Source organism: Phalaenopsis equestris, unplaced genomic scaffold, assembly GCF_001263595.1.
Source record: "Phalaenopsis equestris unplaced genomic scaffold, ASM126359v1 Scaffold000134, whole genome shotgun sequence".
Lineage (NCBI taxonomy): Eukaryota > Viridiplantae > Streptophyta > Magnoliopsida > Asparagales > Orchidaceae > Phalaenopsis > Phalaenopsis equestris.
Window position 1 is genome coordinate 4,139,589 of NW_018164576.1, and position 21,698 is coordinate 4,161,286.

Sequence of the window (21,698 nt, forward strand, 5' to 3'; positions counted from 1 at the left end):
ATGTGAGGAATAATTTATAATCTTTTTCCTTACAATCGGTTGATGAGGAGTTTGGCTAACTGAACAAAGCTATGGATGGGGTTGTTAGGAAGGTGATAAATCATATTTGGGTTTGTCCCTCCAGCATAGCGATGTGTTCTTGATAGATGAGCATGTTTGTAGTTTGCTGAATATGCATGATACTTTGTGACGGCACATATGCTTTTAGGGATCCAATGATCCATGTATCCTTCATAAAGGCCGTAGTTGCGATCTTGAATCTCGGAGAGATATGATGGCCTAGTACAACTACTAAAATCTATGAAGCATTTTGAAGTATCTAACCTACGAAACACACTTTTTATTTCTTTGGCACTAGCTAGAGGGCTGGGTAGCGTTTACTGAAAGTTGATTGATTGAGCTGACAATGTCAACTTGATGGTCATCTTGAGGTTGAAGAAGGAGACGAGCCTCCAGTCTATTATGTATGTATGTATTCCTAGGATGGTATTCATTGTTCTTTTTATGTTAGGTGAAAATTGTTATAAGCAGAATTTGGTCTAGAAATGTTGTTTGACAAGGCTCTCAAAAATGGTGTTGGAGTATAAGATGTGCCGTCACCATCTTTAAAATGATTACTAGTACTTGAGTTATGCTTCTCAATCGAAGAAAAGGCGCAAGGGATGTTGCTTGGCTTTGCAGTGCAAACTTTGCCTAGTGTTTTTTTCGTTTCAGGTGAGGTAGAGTGAGGAGGCTTCATATTCACTTGACGGCTTGGTTGGCAAGAAGGTATTTACTTAACAGGAGCGAAAAAAGGGCTTTCTATGAACAATGCCAAGTTGTTGTGTGCTGAATACTGTTAGAAGTCTGTAGAGCTCTCCGAGCCATGTCGTTTACAATGATCACTCGTTTTCTTGCTCACACAACCAGAGAAAGGTGAGTTTACTCAGTGGAGTGCTTCCTTATGAAGATGCTTTGATGACCAAGTTGACAAGCGTGTTCTAAGGAAAGGATGGCTCAACCGAGCCTTCTTTAGAAAATAAGGTGGTTTTGGATTCCTTCTTTACTTTCCCCTCTAAAGCATTTAAAGTTATTTGAGTGGAACGTTGTTTGGTACTCTTGAGAAGGTGAATGATAGATAGTGGAGACATTTTATTTCCATGATCCATGCTTAATAGAAATGCTTTTTTGGTTGGAGGCAGTTTTGAATTTCAATCGATCAAGCGATTATAGCAGACCAAAACACCTTATCTTTAGAATTGGAGTTGATATATCACACTCTTGTGGTTAAATTGATAGAAGGTTTGAACTCTGAGATTAGTTTTGGAGCTGATTCTAGTTGAGGTTTTGAGATTATTGTTGATTTCCTTAGTCGTGTTGAATGTTCTTCATTTATTTTGAAATGAGCTGATGGTGTAAGTTCAGAAGGACCATTTTCCTTTTTCACCATTTGCTACATTGAGATCATCAAAGCATGGATGTTGATGTTATTTTTTGAGCGATCATGATTGATTTGAAACTAGTAATTTTTGCTGACATGTGAAAGTTGATGTTGATAATCTTGATGCATCAAGTGGGAGTTGAAGGTGGGAGTATTAAAGTCGGAGATTGTATAAATAGATTAATTATGGGATATCACCAATTTAAGAGTGTGTCCAATGTTTTTACCAGGCTTGACATGATCAAACTTATAGGTCTTCAAGAAATGTTGGTAAGTAGAAGGGTATTCTTTTAGGTAAATAGATAATGTAGTGTGCTAAGTGCATCATGTTATATCCAATTGTTTAATAGGGTTATGTCCAATGCTTCATGGAAAGGCTCATAAATTTAAGTCTCTTTCTATTAAGAACCACAACTTTGTAAATGTTTGAATAATTTTATTCTATATAGAAGATTCTCAGTATGATCACTGTTTTGGCGCGTATATTTTATAACCAACATTTATGGTCATGGATTAATTTGGCAGATTGACTTAGAACTTTCACGTTGCAAACTTTAAAGCTAATGCTCGATCATATCGTGGGAAATTTTCTTGTAGCATAGCTAATATTAAAATATTAAATTAGAAAATCAGCTTTGTTGTTTGATAGCTTGTGAAACCCCATGTTTGTTTATTTTACTTTCTTGACAAATTATTGAGAGTGCTATTTTAGCCTGGTTGATAAGTGTTTTCAGCTTGAAATGCTAGTGGCCTTTTTGAAAAAAAAATGTATAACAAATTTGTGTATCAACTAGTTTATTAAGCTGTTCAAGAACCAGCCATCGTAAGCCCTTCGTTACCCTATACCACATGTAACTACAAAGTGGATGGTAGGCTGCTAGGTAATTAGAATTATTGTCGATAACAAATAATTTGAACAACATTTAAAGTTGTGTAATTAAGTATTGAGATATTTTTTGTACGTGAGGCTGGGCGTAAAACTCATAATCAATAAATTATGCGTGGTAAGAAGTATTATGTTAATATCAAAGTATGAAGTAAGTGATACTAAAATTTTAATATCAAATCATGAATTAAGAAGTGACATACAAATATGAAAGGAAGAATTTAATAATTTAAAACAAGATATTGTCTCTCTCTCCCTCTCCAACATCAAAATAAGAACATAAAACATTCACTTAGATTAGAAATTATGAATTCATAATTTTCCGATTCTCTCATCCTTCAGTGGTTCTTTTAAAAGCATCCCTATACTGAATTGATTTCGCTGTGCCTCATCTTTGGTTATATATTAATATTTTCTCAAAAATTTTTTATTGGGGGAAAGTTGAGCCTAAAAGCAATGTGCTCAATTCAAACCTGCAACCTCAGTATGGAGAACTAAATTCACAAGTACTATGTCGCGGATAAGTGAGCCATTGTCCTGAAATTCTTCCTCATCTTACTCATTTCTAAATGGTATAAATTAGTAAGAATATTAATTAATATTTAACATAATGAGTGTGTTGATGTTATAATAAATAGCAATAGAAACTTTTTTTTTTAAATTTTTTTGTCAACTTGTGCTACAACTATTGATCTTACTTATGTCTTCATTGAAAAAATCAACGTTAAGGTCTTGTTGCAAATTTGATTTTCTAACTTCATTGTCATTATTCACATTTCATTCATCATCTGAGAACATGTCATTATATTCTTGTTGATCTTGGTTATCCTCTAAAACCATTTTTCTTATATTTTTATATTTCAATTTTTTTTGTACGTGGATGCAAGTTTATACATAATAGTCAAATGATTTCTTTTTGCGCTATCCACATAGATAGCACCCAATTCTTGTGTATTTACTTATTTCACACCTAAACTTTGATTTTTATAACAAAAGCAATTTTACCTATGTATGGAATCCACCTTTTCATACATAGGTAAAGATTCCATACTTAGGTAAAAGTGCTTAGGTTGTAAAAAGCAAAGTTTGGATGTGAGATAAGTAAATGCATAAGAATTGGGCGCTGCATATGTAAATTTTCCTTTCTTTTTTGGGTCTGAACTTATTGTATTTACTCTAATTTCACTCACAATCAGATGATGACTAGTAATTTACTAACGAATTGCTGTTGCTTTGAAGTTGCATCATCAAATTGATTTCATAATTCAATTAAATTCAAAGCAAAATTAAATTAAAATACAAATTTGTCAGAAAATTAACCAATAAATGTAAAAAAAATAAATTTAGGGAGCATTTTGTAATTTTATCTTTGACTACTTGTAGGTAAAATAAATCTTTCTTATTTCTAAAGATTTAAGGTGTAGACTGGCCCTCATCTTCTCAAGTTAGTTGTCAATTGATACATAGAATAGTATAAATCAAACCGTTGGACTTGTTTTCAAATATTGAAATTGAGAATTAAGAAAATATCCTGTGGCATACCATATTGATGAAGTTTGATTTCCTAACTCTTATTAATTATTTCTCAAATTTCTTCATAGTTGGACTCCTCTTTAGCATCATCCATCACATCATAAATGAAGCTCATAAATGATTTTTTATTCACATCAATCATCCTTAAAACTTGAATCAATGGTCTTGTTATTATTGCATGGCTCAAACTTAATCAAAAACTTTTTGTTCATAACAATTTTTCCAACTTCTTATCCTTGAAGTTTTTTTTTTTCCATGCATAGTTTAACCATAATGTAGAGTTGACTGTAGCCTCTAAAAATTGTCTTGCTTCCAGAATGCTTTGTAGAGTCAAGTAGGTTGTATCAAATCTGGTCATAGCTAGAGTATAAATGAGCTGAGCCGTGTTGTGGCTAGCTTGAACTAGAACACAAGCTTGTGAGTTTAGTTTGTGAAGTCATAAGCTCGAGCTTAGCTAACTATTCGTATATTATACAAACTCGAGCTAGAGTTTGGGCAGCTCCGATTCATTGGCTTCTGAGATAGCTCGATCAGAACTTTTAAGAATTTTTTCCTTGTCATTTAATTAATCTGATTCAAAAGCGAGTCTCTATTTCGAAATGCATTTGGATTTGTCAATGCCTTCTACAATGAACTCTCATTATTAAACCTGTGTATGCCTTCTGTAGCGAACTCCCGTTGTGACTCCTATCACAATGAACTCCTGTTGCTAAATCCAATCAATTTTTTTCTGCAATGGGCTCTCGCTATGAGTCCTTGCTGCTATACATGTTGATGCCTTCTATAGCAAACTCTTACAGTGAATCTAATTGCTTGACCAATCAATTCCTTTAAAGTATGGCTACACAGGCATAAGAAATGATAGTTATTGAAGATGTCTTAGATGACCATATAGGCTCTAATATGATTTGCTATAAGATGTCTTATTGTAAATATGAAATGCAAGATAAAAATACTTTGGGAGCAGCTGTATTGGTTTTATAGTTACGTATTATTTTGCAACAATGAATACATACTTCAACAAATGAGAATAAACACTTAGTTACTTTTAAAAATGGAGTTACCAAATCACAAATTAACTTATTGTTACTTGAAAGGAAATAAATAGCATTTTGTAAAGATTGTGTGGATGGATATTAGTAGAAAGTTTGAAATCAAAATATGAAGCAGTAGTTATGAATGTATATCTCAAGCTTTAAAAAACTAATATGATGGTAGAAATTGAAAGATGAGATGTTACTAATCTCTTAAGATATAATGTTAAGAGTGAAAAATCAGAATCCTATAGTTTAGCTACGCATGTTTGATGAATGATTGGCGCCCTGGAGAAGATTGATACTGAATTTTGACAAGGATTTTGAAATAGATATTGCATAAGAAAATTTGGTGGTTGAGCTAGGAAACAAGAAAGGTTATCATGAAAAACGGGCTTTTAGGACCAACGAAACATAAATATTACTGAAACTTAAAATGATTGAAAACCAAAGGCTGCATCTTTTAGTGATTATATGATAAATTTGGTATTAAGAAAGGAGATAATAAGATATATTGATAGCTAAGTTGAGAGATTATAGATATATAGATTTTGATCAAGTTACACTCAATATAAAGTAATGATATAGGATATTAGATAAATATGAAGACAGAAGGAAAACTCAAACTGCTATTTTTCAGAAACTAGTAAATGGACTTTTGAGAAAGATATTTTTTGGGAGAGTATAATGAGCAAAATAATAAGGTACAGTGTGGTAATAAAAAAAAAATTTATGTACAGTGTAGTAAATGGACATGTTATGTTTGTTGATCTTGAAAAATAAATTATCAAGCACCATAAGAACTTGTTTGGTCTAAATTAATTAAAAAAACTGATTATTGTTTTAGTGGCATGTGGAATATATATACGATGGAATGTCGATTTGATTACTAGTTATGGGAGTGATCAAAGAGTTTTTAATCACGGTGGGCTTAACATCAAACATCAATATGGAATTTTAACAAGTGTATTGTTGATACTTTATTTGTCACTCTCTTTTGAAGATAAAGCAATGTTAAGTTGTGATCTGGGATTTATGACAGGAGACTGTGATGTGGTGGATGATGATATCATTTTAAAAGTTATAGGTTGGGTGGTTTAATATAGAAGTACAACATGTTTTTTATACATTTATAGAATATTATGGAAATTATAATTTTATAAAATTGTAATCAAACTCAATGGAGTCTTAAAAATCGACTCCCAAGTTGAGCGTGGAAAAAAAAATAGGAATGTTAAGCTGAATATGTGCAAGGTTGGAACAAATATATTGATAACTTATTATGTATTGGCTGAACAGTGATAGTAACATTTGATACAAATAAGAAAGTGAAGATTATTTTTAGATGATTTGCATACCCCTTTATGGATGACTTATTTGGATATTAATTAAATCAAGTTGACTCCTTAAAAAAAAAAAATTACATGTATGACTCAAGTAGCTATTTATTGTTATACAGTCATGTCTTTTGTATTAAAGAATACTGATACACATATTGGCATGACATCACTCAAACTTTTAATGATCCATAGTATGAATTTGAAATATTATTCAAGTAGGATGATCTCAGCCTATATTTCTTCAGTCTTCTCATAAATCCTTCTTTGAAGTGATGATTACAATTTCTTTGATATTTCTACGCATGCAGCCTTAACAGGTATATGAAGACATTAATATTTGTGCTGGAAAACCATGGCCCTTTGAATGCTGCTATTGAGTTTTCTATTTTAGTAAAGATTATTTGAGTTTTAGCTGAAGCAGTATGTTTCATTTGTGTTTGGCCTTTAAATTTTGGTTAAATATTTATCAATTGTGTATAATCTAATAATCTAATCTTGAGCCTATTTGTTATTTATTATTTATTTTGTTTGTTCATAATTGACGTTGTGGCTTATTTTAAATCATTAAATAATATCATTTTTAATGGCATCCAATATATTAGTATTTATGGTTTAATTCCGATCCCTTTTTGTTAATGATTCTGGCTCGTGAATGGAGGGTCAGCCGTTTTTTTTTTTTTTACTTGAAATTTTCTTTCCTAGTTTTCTTTTAATAGTTTTGCGCCGATTGATGTTGAGTTCTTTAAAATTGAGCCACCTTTGGGCTTAATTATTGGAATTCATTAGAAATTTTGAAAAGCTCTCTTGGGGGAGCAGTCATTATGGGTGATCTCTTGGGAAGTTACACCAATGAGGTAAAATCATAAGATCATTAGGTGAAAACGAATAATATCTTGTAGGCGAGAGTTCATATTGTTACAAATGATATTAGAGCAATTGATTAGGGTTATAAACAATAAAATGCTATGACATTGGTGCCACATCATGATCCATCGATTTGACAATGCTACATGGTGTGCTCATCCCTTAAATTTATAAGGGTTACATTTAAAATTCTATTTTTATTGTGAATAAGTCAAGGTTAAGAAAATTGATGAGGATGTCATTTAAATGAGAGACTGTTAAATATATGAAGTGGAATAAAATTAGGCTCTTAAATATCAATGTGACTTTTTGTATGATGGTTGGAATTTGATCAGAAGCTCTGAAGTTTAAGCGTGTTTTTGTTGGAGCACTTTCTGACTTCTCCTTGGGAAAATACATCAAATGGGATATAATTGTGAGGCTAAAGGTTACAATATCTCAATGAGTGAGAATTCAGGCCATTACAAAAGTTGCATTGCCTATTATCCTTTCGTGGTGCATTTAGTGTCCGTTTGGGACAGTTTTTTGATTATTTTATTTTTTAGACTGCAACTATTATTTTGTTTGGAAAATTGTTCTTACTGCTTTCTAAAAATTTCTGTAGTAGAAAATTATTTTTTTCAACCTAAGCTATTAAAATATGGTGACTACCATAAAAGTGTGGCCTTATTTTTTGAAATTAAAACAAGTTTGTAATAGTCAACGTAATTTTTTGAACAGACTTCTTTTGCAGCAGCTTCACAGTTGCTTCTTCAAATCATTGCTTAGTGTCTAGTTAGTGATTATGCTCGTATTTGAAATTTTGTTCTAACTCTCAGTTTCTGTCGTATCATACTATTCTATTTATATGTATTTAAATCAGGGATTGTTCAAAATAAAATTGGGCTCTAAAACATTGTTGTGCCTTTTAATGTAATGGTTAGAATTTTATCAAAAATTTTAAAGTTAAGTGTGCTTTTGTTGGAGCACTCTTTGACCTTCGTTAGGGAATATATATATAAATTAGACAAAATTGTGAGATCATGAATGAATGAGAATTTACCAATTCGAGCTGTTATGGACGTTGCATTGTTTATTATCATTTTGTGGTACACTTGTGTCTAACAAGTGATTATGCTCAGTATTTGAAATTTTGCTCTTAACTCGCTTCTGTTGTATCAAAGTTGTTGGCTGGAGCGATCCTCTACCAACGCCTCAAATGATGTAAAATTAGGTTATTTAAGCTTATAACAAAGTAAAGATGCATATTCTGAAATATTTGATAAAAAAAATAGTAAAATGTATATACATGCCATTGTTCATAAATAATATGTTTTTCACTTTTTAATGGTGGTTTTTTTTGATGTAATATGAACATTTAGGGTGGTACAAATGTAAGAAGTAAAATTGAATCGGCCGGTATGTATGTAGCCTCTAATAAATTAATTTCTCTTATTCAATCTTATCCGAAATTTTCATAATATTATACACTTTAGTTGATGCTGAAGGGTCTATAAATGCAATTTAAGTGCTACCCATTGGCTTTTAAGAATTAATCTCAAATGAAAAATAAATAATAATAATAATATTATTATGTTTTTTTTTGAAAACTAACGGCCGAAGCTCAATTATCTGAAGAAGCCCAATGAATGGGATGCAACACGCTGATGCTTCCCCCCTGCACACTTTCATGATTGCAAAACAAATTTCCAGTCGAACAAAAGGAATGGAACAACTAATAAAGAATGCAATGAAGCTACGTACAGCAGAACAATGATGATAGATCGTGCGTGCTGTTGTAGAGTTCATCATTCAGCACAGCTCCACAACCTTTAGCAGCCGTGGCATAATATATTAAGAATACCTGCACCACCATGACTATTACTGCTCCTTTCATTCCATTCAACAAATTTATTCTGAAATTATTTTCAAAAAAATTAATAAAATCATGATTATGCAACAGGACAGATAACTTTACAAATAATAATCATAATAAAATAAAATAAAAAAGAATATTTGCATACATTTCAGTCATTTCTTCTGCATTTACATGTCTAAACACATAAAATTCAATTTTTACATTCATACTGCCATACCTATATATGATAAATATGTATTTTATTTTTTTTAAAGAATATGCAGGTGGTATTTTTGATGTGAAATTAAAAATTTGGGTGGTATAGATGTTAAAATCAAAATTTAGGTGTTAGGTGAATAAGTACATAAGAATTGGAAATAAAATGAAGAGTTTCAATGAGTCAGTTAAATCACAAATACACAAAATTCATGATTATGAATGTGATGTTCTATGATTCTATAAATGCTTCATATATGTTTTCAACCTAAATATGAATTGAATAAGCCGGTTCATAGTTGTTCTTGTTCAGAGCTCAAACTATCTTCAAATTCTTCACTTGTGTTCAGGCGGTCTTAGTTTCCAAAAGTCAGATTCTCATAATCTTTAAGGGAGACAGAATTAAAAGACCAAAGCAGCTACTAACGAAAAGTTTCTTGTCCGGTTGAGCAATTAAACTAATTTTCAAGTCAATGAGGATGGCGGATAGACTGTAGTGCGCTTGCATCAAAAGTCACGCTCCGACATCCTCATGAAACCAACACCAAATTAAAGAGCAAATGCGGACCACATAGCGCGGCATATTCCTGCCGTTTAATCCATAAATTGCCCCTAATTTGCTTTATCAGTCGCTTTCCATTGCTAATTTTTGGACTTCGTACAGTCCAGTTGGCTATATATAAAAATATGGCCATCTACCTTTTCAATTATATATAGCCTCTGCGAATAATACTGCAAATAAATTTGGCAAATATTATTTGCACTGATATACACGTGTCATATTAATTCCGCAAGAAATTTGAAATATATTCAATGAATTATTGATTGAGAACTAGCATACAGCTTCTTCAATCAAGAACTCCCAAAATTTGTTGTTGCCAAAAGCCTTGAAATGCTTAAGAGTTGAATCTGGTAATAGTTATCTCTAACTCTTTGTACTCATCTATTGAACTTGGCCAAGGTACGAAATTGCTCACTCATTAAGAGATTTTGCTCAAATAATTAATAAACTCAACCAACATACTCACTGATCAGCTAGGGGCTCTCGGAAGCCAAATCCATCAAACAAACTCACTTGCAGTTCCCTTAAACTAGAGCCAACTTTAGGCTTTATGCTATAAACTCATCATTTGGAGTGAGAATCCGCTTGAAACTTCTACAATTCAGAACTCGCTGAGAAATCAAATCATCATATACATGTGATAGGACGCTTGTTATATTCAAAGCTCCCACTAAACACCCAATGGTTATCCGAGTCCAAACAGGATCTCTTAAACAAAGACAATTCCTCGATCTCCACACCACTACCCTCACTTCCCCCAATCCTAGCTGCTACAAAGTCAAGGAGCTTGGCAACTTTTTCCACCACCGCTCCATCACAACATTATTGGTTGCAGGTGGACTTACCGCACCAACTTAATTCGGATGGTTCTATAGCTCAACATAAAGTACGCCTAGTTGCACAGGGTTTCAAGCAAATACAGGGCATCGACTACAACGAGACACTCAATCCGGTAGCCAAACTTCTCACCATTTGTATTCTTTTCACGGTTGCTCTACATCACAAGTGGTCCGTTAAACAGTTTGATATTTCAAATGCCTTCCTTCATGGATCACTGAATGAAACCATCTACATGCAACAATCACAAGGCTTTCAGGATACTCAATATCCTAATCATATTTGCTTACTCAAAAAGGACCTATATGGGTTCAAACAGGCTCCATGTCAGTGGTATGCAACCTTCTCTAACCACCTTAAGCTCAAAGGGTTTCAAATGAGCAAAACGGATCCATCTCTTTTTACATATAAGCATAATGGTGTCTACATGTATCTCCTAGTATATGTCGATGGCATACTACTTACTGGAAATGATTCTGCAGCTATTACCAATGTCCTTAATCACCTCAAATCAGCTTTCAAGTTAAAGGATCTTGGTCATGTCAACCATTTTCTTGGAGTCTATATCCGGCAAAATGCTCATGGGTATTTTCTTACTCAAACACACTATATCAACTCTATATTACAACAACTAGGCATAGAGAATTGCAAACCTATTCAAACTCTATTACATACAAAGTAGAACCGGATGCTGGTCCTCAACATGAATACTCCCAAAGCACTTAAAATTGTCAACTTGTCGGCTCACTAAAATTCTTAATTATTACAAGGCCAGACATAGTTTTTGCTGTCAACTTCATTTGCCAACAGATGCACAAACCTCTTCTCTACCACATTCATCTAATCAAAAGGCTACTTCATTATCTCAAAGTCAATTCATTATGGCCTTCAACTTACCAAAGGAGATCTTCAACTCAGGTGCTTCTTTGATGTTGATTCGAGGGGCAATACTGTTGATCGTAGATCCACCACATGTTTTTGTACCTTTTTAAGCAACACTCTCATCACGTGGAGAGTTCAGAAACAGAAGACTGTGGCTCGATCCTCCACGGCAGCGGATTACCGGGCTCACGCGGCAATCACCACAAATATTATATGGCTATAGCATCTTCTTCAGAATTTCAACATTACACTAGATGCTCCTACACCTATCTATTTTGACAACGTCACAGCTAATGCTATTGCACTAAATCCTCTTTTTAAAGCTCGCAAAAAAAATGTGAAAATTGATCACCACTTCGTTAGGATCATCTGGTTTCAAAATAAATTCAGGTTGAACAAATTACTTCGCAATATCAGATAGCCGATATACTTACCAAAAGCTTATCTCAACCGCAATTTATCAAACTTAGAAACAAGCTCACAATCAAAGAAAGGGGTTGTGATCTTGAGGGGAGGTAACAACTGTATCATCCCAATATCAATTGCCACCAGATGATATTCTCCACTTTCCCATGAAGTCCTTTTGTAACCAACAGGGGACCACTGCCTCTCTAGAGTCTTCATCCTATCCTATATATTTGTAATCATCGTTCTTACTGCTTTGGCTAGGTAAATGAATATTAAGCAGCACAGCTAGCTGCCTTATCTCTTCTCCATCTTCATGCTTTCCTGTATAAATTTCCATTAAGCATTTCTGCAGGTCTTCACTTCTTACACTAAAATAGTACAACCAGCTGAATAATTCACTTGTGAGATACCTTTGCAATAAGATGAACCTGATATCAGCGCTAAAATGACCACACTCTTCATGATATGAAGCCTGGCAATTCCTGTATCTACTCATGATAGAAATTAATGATTGGAAATTACGAAGGTAAAACATAAGTTCAGATAAATTGATGTCATACCATCCTCAAATATGTTATAATACATGCAGTAAAATTATTTCTGTAAAAACAAGGTGCAAGAACAGTAAAAGATCAGACACTGCAAGACAAACAGCTGAATTTTGAATCAATTTTAATAAGATTAGATGCTAAAGCAAGTGTTTCACTAATTAGAATCGAAATCAACTTTATTCCGTCTTCCTACCTAAACCACTGGAACCCACTCTTAAAGTTTGGTGCTTGTTTATCTTGAAATAATTATGTTCACACGTGAACTGATAGGGGATATTACTGCCATAATGACATATTCCACTTGAATTAAAGTGGGTTGTCATCGCATAGGGGAAGCATTATCACAAGGTGGTCTCTTTGATCTCACCACAATTTCAAACATGCCATCTTAGTGGTGATGCAGACAAGAGCTACAAGGAGGGGCATTTACATTTATATACCAAGAATATCTTTCTAAAAGTACGAAATAACCCTGTAAATATGTTCAAGAATATCTTCCGTAACATCTATCAGTCTATGAATTCTATGGCACAAGGTTCTCATGGAAGCTGTAAAAATAAAATTCCAAATCTGCATAAAAAATACATTAATCAGCACATCTAATGAGAAAATTTGTTTTTTTTTCTTCATGCAAGTTAATGTTACGGAAAAATAAAAACGAAAAGAAATTAAGAAGCGTGGATGAAAAGATACGGTGAAATCAGAAAAAGAAGCCATAATCACCTTTCATGGCATGCCATTGTTTTAAGAACGTCTGAAAGGAGAGAGATCACTGATGCTTTATTCTTTTGGCGGGCCAATACTTCTGTGGAAGGGGAGCAGAAAGGCCTATCCTGATGCACGCAGTTACAACTTTCCTTAATTAAAGTTGTGCAGCTAAAGCAAGCTAAAAAATACGCCTATTGGATCTCTTAAATTTTTTTTTTTCCAGCTCTCTCAACAGGCAGAACCGCCAAAATAATAACAAAAATGGACGAGGAAAAGAGGTGTGGGAACTCCCAAAAAGTACCAGAACAAGCACTGGAGCATGTCCATGTCCAAAGCTTGAATCCTTTTGAAGGGAGAGGGACTAATATGCCATTTCTATAGGTCCACAATGTAGTCCTTGGGATCCCCTTCAAAGGGCAAACACATCTCTTTTGTTTAAAAAAAGCATTGTTGGATCACCATGTTTGACCTTCCCAAGATATTTAACTGCTCCTTTGCTGGCTTCATCCAAAACACTGAGAAATGGCTCACCAACTTCAAAGCCCATCTCTGTAAGCTTCGCTACCCCTTCCCTTCTATCTTTCCCCATTCATCACCATTTTGCACACTTAAAAGCAGGATTCTACTGTCTTCTCTCTCACACCCTCACTTTATTGCCCATGACGAAGAAAAATATCCAAGTTCTCTACATTTCTCTCCTTCTAAACCTTCTTTCCAGTATGATATGTTTGTCATTGTCGTCAATATTAGATCAAAACTATGAGCTCTACCAGAGCATCAAAACCGATGCAGAAGCTCTGCTAGTACTCAAGAAAACGATTGAGAAGGACCCTCGCGGAGTTCTTTCCGATTGGAAACCTGGGAGAAACCCATGCAACTGGTTTGGAATCTCATGCACTCATGGCAGACCAACTCAGCTAAATCTCGGTGGATGCAATCTCTCAGGAAATCTCTCGTTCTACCCTCTATCATTTCTTACCACGTTATCAGTCCTCAATCTCTCCAGCAATTCCTTCTCCATCAACTCCACCAGTATAATTCAGCTCCCCTGGGCACTGCAAAAGCTTGATCTCTCCTCAGCAGGGCTTTCTGGAATTATTCCCGAAAATTTCGTCTCAATTCATGCTACTCTAGAGTATGTTGATCTCTCTCACAACTTGGTCAAAGCTATTCCAGAAAATTTCTTCGCTGAATCAGGGAATTTGCAATTACTTGACCTTTCCTTCAACAACATATCAAACACCATGTCCAGCCTCAACTTCGGAAACTCCTGTAAGAGCTTGCTGCACATAGATCTGTCAACAAATCACCTAACCGGTGGAATTCCCAATTCCCTGTCCAACTGCACCAACCTCAAATTCCTGAACCTCTCTTCCAATGCGCTAGTTGGGCAGATACCCAATTCCTTTGCCCAACTCCGAAGCCTTGAGAGGGTCGACCTCTCTGGAAATCACTTAACTGGTTCAATTCCAGCAGGACTAGGTAATGCCTGTGGATCGCTACTGCAACTTAAGTTCTCCACAAACAACATCTCCGGCTCAATACCAAACTCTTTCTCCTCCTGCTCCTTTCTCCAGTTGCTCGACCTAGCTAACAACAACATCTCTGATGCGATTCCAGAGGACGTTCTCCAAAATCTCTCATCTCTTGAGAGTTTATTGCTGAGCAATAACTTCATATCAGGGTCACTCCCCAGTTCACTCTCTAGCTGCAGGAGCTTGAGGATAGCAGACTTCAGCTCAAACAAGCTTACAGGTCCCTTGCCACAGAATATCTGCCCTGGAGCTTCCTCCCTAGAGGAGCTACGTGCCCCAGATAATTTGATCACCGGTAAGATCCCATCCCAATTGTCGTACTGCTTGAAGCTGAGGACGATTGATCTTAGTATTAACAACCTCGAAGGTTCAATCCCACCAGAGCTCGGTCGCCTCCATAACCTGGAACAGCTGATGCTTTGGTTTAACGGACTCAGCGGCATCATTCCTGCAGAACTTGGCCAATGCCCAAGGCTAAAGAACCTGATCCTCAATAACAACTTCATCAGCAGTGACATACCTTTGCAGCTCTTCAATTGCAGCGATCTGGAGTGGATCTCTCTCACCAGTAACCGCATCACCGGTAGAATCCCCAGTGAGGTGGGCCGTCTCTCGCGGCTTGCGGTGCTGCAGCTGGCTAACAACAGCCTCAGCGGCAAGATTCCGCCAGATCTCGGCAACTGCACCAGCCTCGTGTGGTTAGATCTCAACAGTAACAGACTCTCAGGGGGTATCCCGCCGCGCCTCGGCCGGCAGCTGGGAGCAAGGGCTCTTAGCGGCATTTTATCAGGTAATACGCTAGCGTTCGTACGGAACGTGGGGAATTTGTGCAAGGGAGTGGGGGGATTACTGGAGTTCGCCGGAATCAGGCCGGAGAGGCTACTCCAGGTCCCTACGCTCAAGTCGTGCGACTTCACCAGGCTTTACTCTGGCGCCGCTCTCAGTGACTGGACACATTACCAGACCCTCGAGTACCTCGACCTTTCCTACAACGAGCTACAAGGGAGAATACCCGATGAGTTTGGGGACATGCTAGTCCTCCAGGTACTCGAACTTGCGCATAACAACTTATCCGGAGAAATCCCTGCTTCGCTAGGCCGATTAAGGAATCTCGGCGTTTTCGACGCGTCACATAATAAACTCCAGGGTGAGATCCCGGATTCCTTTTCGAACCTCTCCTTTTTGGTTCAGATCGATCTAGCAGATAATAACCTCACGGGTCCGATCCCCGCAAGGGGGCAGCTCAGCACCCTGCCGGCGAGCCAATACGCAAATAACCCTGGCCTCTGCGGGGTCCCGCTGGCCCCGTGCCAGGTAAACCGTGAACTTCCGCCGGTGGCTGGAGCGGATCTAGCCCGCCGGAGCAATCGGCCTGCCTCCGCGGCGTGGGCGAACAGCGTGGTACTTGGGGTGTTGATGTCTGTGGCGGTGATATGCGTGGTGATGGTGTGGGCGATTTTAGCGAGGGCTCGGCGGCGGGAGGCCGAGGACGCGAAGATGCTTGGCAGCCTTCACGCGGCGTACGCTGCGACAACTTGGAAGATTGGGAAAGAGAAGGAGCCACTGAGTATCAACGTTGCCACGTTCCAGCGCCAGCTTCGGAAGCTGACGTTCTCGCAGTTGATCGAGGCGACCAACGGATTCTCCACCGCAAGCATGATCGGGAGCGGTGGGTTCGGGGAGGTTTTCAAAGCCACGCTCAAGGACGGTTCGAGCGTCGCCATCAAGAAGCTGATACACTTGAGTTACCAAGGGGATCGGGAGTTCACGGCGGAGATGGAAACGCTGGGAAAGATCAAGCACCGAAACCTAGTACCACTGCTGGGCTACTGCAAGGTCGGCGAGGAGCGGCTGCTGGTGTACGAGTACATGAGGTACGGGAGCCTCGAGGACATGCTTCACCTGAGGCGGCGGGAGCTAGATACGACACTGAGCTGGGACGATCGGAAGAAGAAGATAGCTCGCGGTGCAGCGAAGGGGCTCTGCTTCCTACACCACAACTGCATCCCGCACATTATACACAGGGATATGAAGTCGAGCAACGTGCTGCTCGACGGGGAGAAGGAGGCGAGAGTTTCGGATTTCGGAATGGCGAGGTTAATCAGCGCTCTCGACACGCACCTGAGCGTCAGCACGTTGGCTGGAACGCCCGGCTATGTGCCGCCAGAATATTACCAGAGCTTCCGGTGCACGGCCAAGGGTGACGTGTATTCGTTCGGGGTAGTGTTACTGGAAATCATCACCGGGCGGCGACCAACAGATAAGGAAGATTTTGGGGATACGAATCTGGTGGGTTGGGTGAAGATGAGGGTGGGGGAGGGGAAGGGGAGAGAGGTTTTGGACAAGGTGCTTCTGATCGAAGCAGAGAATGGCAGTGGGGAGGTGGAGGAGAAGGAGATGAAGGGATTTCTTGAGATTGCTTTGAAGTGCGTAGATGACTTTCCATCGAAGAGGCCGAGCATGTTGCAGGTGGTGGCGATGCTAAGGGAGCTCGGAGAAGGCGCTATGGTGGAGGGAGTTTGTCGAGCTCATTAACCTTTGATTTGAACTTCGATATATACTGTTCATACCTGTTTCAGTCAATTTGGTGCCTGGTAAAATCGTTAAAACTTATTCATATTTAGCTGAAATCAATTGTAGCTTTTGCATATTCAACGTATTGATAGTTATAAAAATTATGCATATTTACATTTATATTGTGCATCAAAAAATGATTTTTCTTAAGAAAAGAAAAGACCAAATGCTTAATATGCCTTATGGGCTTGATGGATTAAGCCAACCAATGTTGAATTCAATAATCTAATTATAATCATATCAATATTACTTATTAGCCTTAATTTTGGAAGCGACAAATTACATGATTTATTGTCGCCCAAAAGAATTCTACCAATACATTTGATATACATGGTTCCAATCAATAATATCTACTAAATATTGCAAATTAGGTTCGATCATTTCAAAAAAAAAATCAAATTTATGCTGTATTTTCTAATATATCTTTTTCAAATATGCATATGGATGTAAAATTTCATCTTTAATCAATAACATAGCATTTTGGCCACTACTGATGATGGCCGATATTTTTATTTGATTGCCAAGTTTGATGTTGTATTCATTCAAAAAACAATTTTAGGCAATCAACATTTCACCTTCAAGTTACTGCGAACTTGAGTAATAATGATTTAAGCTTTATAGTGGTTTTGATGATGTACCCCATAAGAGATTTTTTTCAGTGTTGTTTAAAAAATTGAGCTATAGTATTATATTCAAATTGTGTTTGGATTTCTATGTTGCAGTCAGCTAGATTGAATAAATTATTATCATAATTGTTAATTTTAAACGTAAATTGCACATTCCATCTTGGGTGACTCTGCAACGATTGTATTAACAAGTGATTTAGTTTCTAAACTTTCAACTTTTATCCAAATTTACAATTCATAAATTCCTTTGAGCGATCATGTCCATCATCAACTTCATGTATCCTGCAGATGGCTGCCAGAGTACCTCCAGAAAGCACAGAGGTAATGGATTGAAAATTGAAGCATTTCGAGAGTTTTCAACGGGAGGGTTAGCTTCTTCATATTTAGTGTGCTCTTCAGCAATTACATATTTATCTCACTTTTCTGGGGTGAACATGAAATAAGTTAACAAGATAACATGTAATATGGTCATAATAAGATGAGAAGTACTTAGACCCTTACTTTTAACTCTCTTCTTTCTTTCCCAAGGTGATTTCAATATAGCATTAGAAACACCCTTGGAACTCATTTTAGCTGGATCTTTCAATTTAACACTACAGCTTCCAATCTTCTTTCTCTTAGGCATCTGTTTTGAGTTAGGCAATTTACCAGACAATACTAAGTCATCATCTTCAGATAACTTCTTCAATGTCTCTAACATATGTCGGTCGGCTTCTTCATTTCCTTGAGTCCTCGAGCTTATTTGGAATGATAAGTTACTCACGTGGTTTCAAAATATAAACCTTGTTGAAAAACAACCCTTGCCCTGTAAATCTTTGAACCCACTGAGGCTGTCAATAACGTAAATGTCTCATATGACACATGAATCCCGATGTAGAATGAGATACTTCTCCAGTATTTTTGTTATATTTTTTTGGCTCAAAACTCTAATACAAGAAGAACAAAGTATTCCCATTATTTCAAAATTTTCACAACCACAACTCATATAAAAAATATGATTTTAAGAAAGTTAACGGTCCAAGTTTTTGAAGCTCATTTGCTCTCTAAATTTTTTAGGTAATACTTGGTGGGATCATCACCAAAAACTTCCATAAACAGACCACCAAACCATGTAGAAATTCCTCTTCAAAGGAGGACAATTTTCTTGAACAAAATTTAGCTGCTTGCTTCAATAATGGGCTACCTTTAAAAACTGATGCAATTGCAGATTGAAAACATTTAAAATCTTCATAATGTTCATTTCGTCTCCACGAAGCCATGATTTTTTCCATCCCTGATAACAATCAGTAATAGAACTAGTTGACTCAGAGATGTCATGCTATGAATTATTCGTAAACTCACTTCATTGTGTTGCTAAAATTCCAATGCTATATGAATTTTTATTGAAAGTTGTTGACCACTTGTTTCTAATTTTATTTAACTGATCTAACCATTCATGATCATGAAGATTCCCTTTTTCCAACATATTAGCCCATACTTGTTCGAACTCATCTTCTGAATCAAATTCACTTTAATATTTATAAAATATATTATGAACTAACTTATTACTATTGAAATATTGCACATTTCACATTTTTTTATTGGATATATGTCATTAGCATAGTCTATGATAAGTTCGGGGCAATTCTTCTTCTATGGCTCTTTCCATTGCTTGATTTTGATCAGTGAATATTGCTAAAGGATGTTTGTCATTCTTTTAATGGAGAAATGCCCTAAATAACCAATGGAATGAATCAATTGTCTCATCTGATAAGAAGGCTACTCTGAATAGAATGTTTTTCCAATGATGGTTGACCCCAACAAGAGGTGCACCCACCAAATTATACTTGTTAATATGTTAACTTGTATAAAAAATTATTACATCGCCAAAATAATCGTAATCAACTCTTGACAATCTATCACTAAAAAAAAAACCTCTTTAGCCTTTTGCATTCATAAATTTGAACATCCCATGCAAACACGATATTTTCAGTTTGTCTCTCAGTGAATAATTGCATAAGATAATTACTATCATCGTTTTCAATCCTTTCTCTCAATCTTTTTGGATGAAATTAAGTGCATTTCTTCTTATAAATCCCACCTTTCCTCGCCACACAGTTATGTAGAACGATAGTTAAATGCATCAGTAGCTCCAACTCTTGCTTTTGTCATCGTCCTCAACGCCTCTCCTTTATCTTCATTGATACCCTGGTTGGACCTCAAAAAGTGTTGAACACCTAATTTTGCTAATGCATGATTATGACTATCTATAAATTTTGTAGCTTCCAATTGCCATTAAGATCCACTTCATATCTAATCATGGTGGAGCATCCACATCTTATGTCTCATTTATGAAATTTAACTGTGCCATTATTTTTAATCTCTCTTTTGAAACTAGATTTAGTGCACAAAAATTATTTTGATTTTATATTTCTGGAATTTGGCCAATAACTGATATGGTCCTTCCCAACACTAAATCACTGTAATGTGCATAACTACAATACAAACCATAAACCTCATTTTCATTATGAACAATGGAAGCATGTAATTTGTCTGCAGTGTCTTCACCATGAAAATGAATTACATCATTCAAACATGCCTACATATGAAGGGCATCTAATATTCAGCACTACATGCAGAGTTAAAAATCTTCCTAAAACATAATTAAAAGATTACATATATATAATTAATTATAAATATTGTAAAAATATCGAAATGTTTATCAACAACAAAGAAATTGAAATAAAACACTCACAATCAAATACATTTATGCGAAAACATTACCTAATTTTGCATAATTAGCTTTTTTCACCTTCCAGTAGAGTCTCCACTCACAAATCTGCTTCAACTAAAAGACCATACACAACATGTACAAGTATAATTGACTCATTTTTTTTTCAAACATTTTCTTAAGGAGTCAACCGAAAACAACTTATTATCATTTTATGGGGCACTATGTATAGTTTTCTCCTCAGCTAACTCACAACGGTAACCAAGTGATAAGATTTAAGCATATTTTAGAATCTATCCTTTCTTTAGAGAGTTTAATATAGGAGATACCTAACATAAATAATTAAAATTAGCATATATCAATTATATCAAAGCCCTAAAACATGAGTTTATCTCAGTGCGCAGTCCATATACAACTTATAAAATGCTTCTTTATCAATTTTTGGAACCAGTTTTCTAAAGAGAGCTGGGCTAATGTTTCTTGAATAACACAATACAGCTCATATAATGCGCAAATTCAAGTAACCACTTCAACAATCACACAATATAAATCTAAAAAATTGATGAATTAATTCATCAATAAAATAAAGTTATACATAAGCCTCACGTAATATTGCATAATTAGCATTTTTCACCTTCCTCATAATCCCAAATCAAGCATCTGCTTTAGTAAAAAGACCATACACAATATGTAGCAGTGTAATTTACTCTCTTTTTTCACACTTTTTCTTAATAAAATCAACACAAAACTGTGTTGACATAACTCATTATCACGGTATGAGTACCCATTCAAATTTTTGTTCTCGGCAAATGAACAATGGGAACCCAATTGACAAGATTTAATCATAATTTAGAATTTATCTTTCATTTTGACAATATTATAATGAAGAACTTTGACATAAAATTTTCAAATTAGCATGTATCAGGTATCTAATTGTCTTAAAACATGACTTAACCTTAATAAACAGTCAATACACAACATGTAAAATGTTATTTTATCACTTTTTGATAATAGTTCTGTGAAGAAAGTCAGACTATTTTATTATGAGTAACACAATAAAGCTCCCTTAAAACGTAAATTCAACGAAACACTTCAGTGAGCACACAATACACAACACAAAAAAATGATGATTTATTTCTTAAATCCAATAAATTTCTTAATAAACCTCACATAAT

At 35.9% G+C, this 21,698-nt stretch overlaps 2 protein-coding genes across 3 annotated transcripts in view; one reads left to right on the top strand and one right to left on the bottom strand.

Moving 5' to 3' along the window:
- The window catches only part of LOC110021430, a 25,729-nt gene extending 12,277 nt beyond the window's left edge, over positions 1–13,452 (bottom strand). The window contains exons 1-5 of the mRNA XM_020719913.1: positions 13,380–13,452; positions 13,094–13,198; positions 12,230–12,301; positions 8,821–8,972; positions 8,672–8,741 (exon numbers count right to left, since the gene is read on the bottom strand). Of these exons, the coding sequence (XP_020575572.1) occupies positions 8,672–8,741; positions 8,821–8,972; positions 12,230–12,301; positions 13,094–13,198; positions 13,380–13,405 (425 nt within the window). The 5' untranslated portion in view covers positions 13,406–13,452. The remainder of the gene's footprint in view (positions 1–8,671; positions 8,742–8,820; positions 8,973–12,229; positions 12,302–13,093; positions 13,199–13,379) is intronic.
- Positions 13,021–18,179, top strand: LOC110021373 (brassinosteroid LRR receptor kinase BRL2). Of its 2 annotated transcripts, none has more exons than XM_020719841.1 (2): positions 13,021–17,207; positions 18,102–18,179. In XM_020719841.1, exon 1 carries the CDS (start codon positions 13,738–13,740, stop codon positions 17,146–17,148), a length of 3,411 nt encoding a protein of 1,136 aa, XP_020575500.1. In that variant the 5' UTR covers positions 13,021–13,737; the 3' UTR covers positions 17,149–17,207; positions 18,102–18,179. The 2 variants fall into 2 exon arrangements, with proteins under 2 accessions (XP_020575500.1, XP_020575502.1); XM_020719843.1 differs by lacking the exon at positions 18,102–18,179 and having other exon boundaries at positions 13,021–14,908; positions 14,996–17,263.
- Positions 18,180–21,698: the final 3,519 nt, after the last annotated feature.

Bases quoted from the DNA above. Each gene is read 5' to 3' on its own strand.
- LOC110021373 (XM_020719841.1), top strand. From the start codon at position 13,738: ATGACGAAGAAAAATATCCAAGTTCTCTACATTTCTCTCCTTCTAAAC.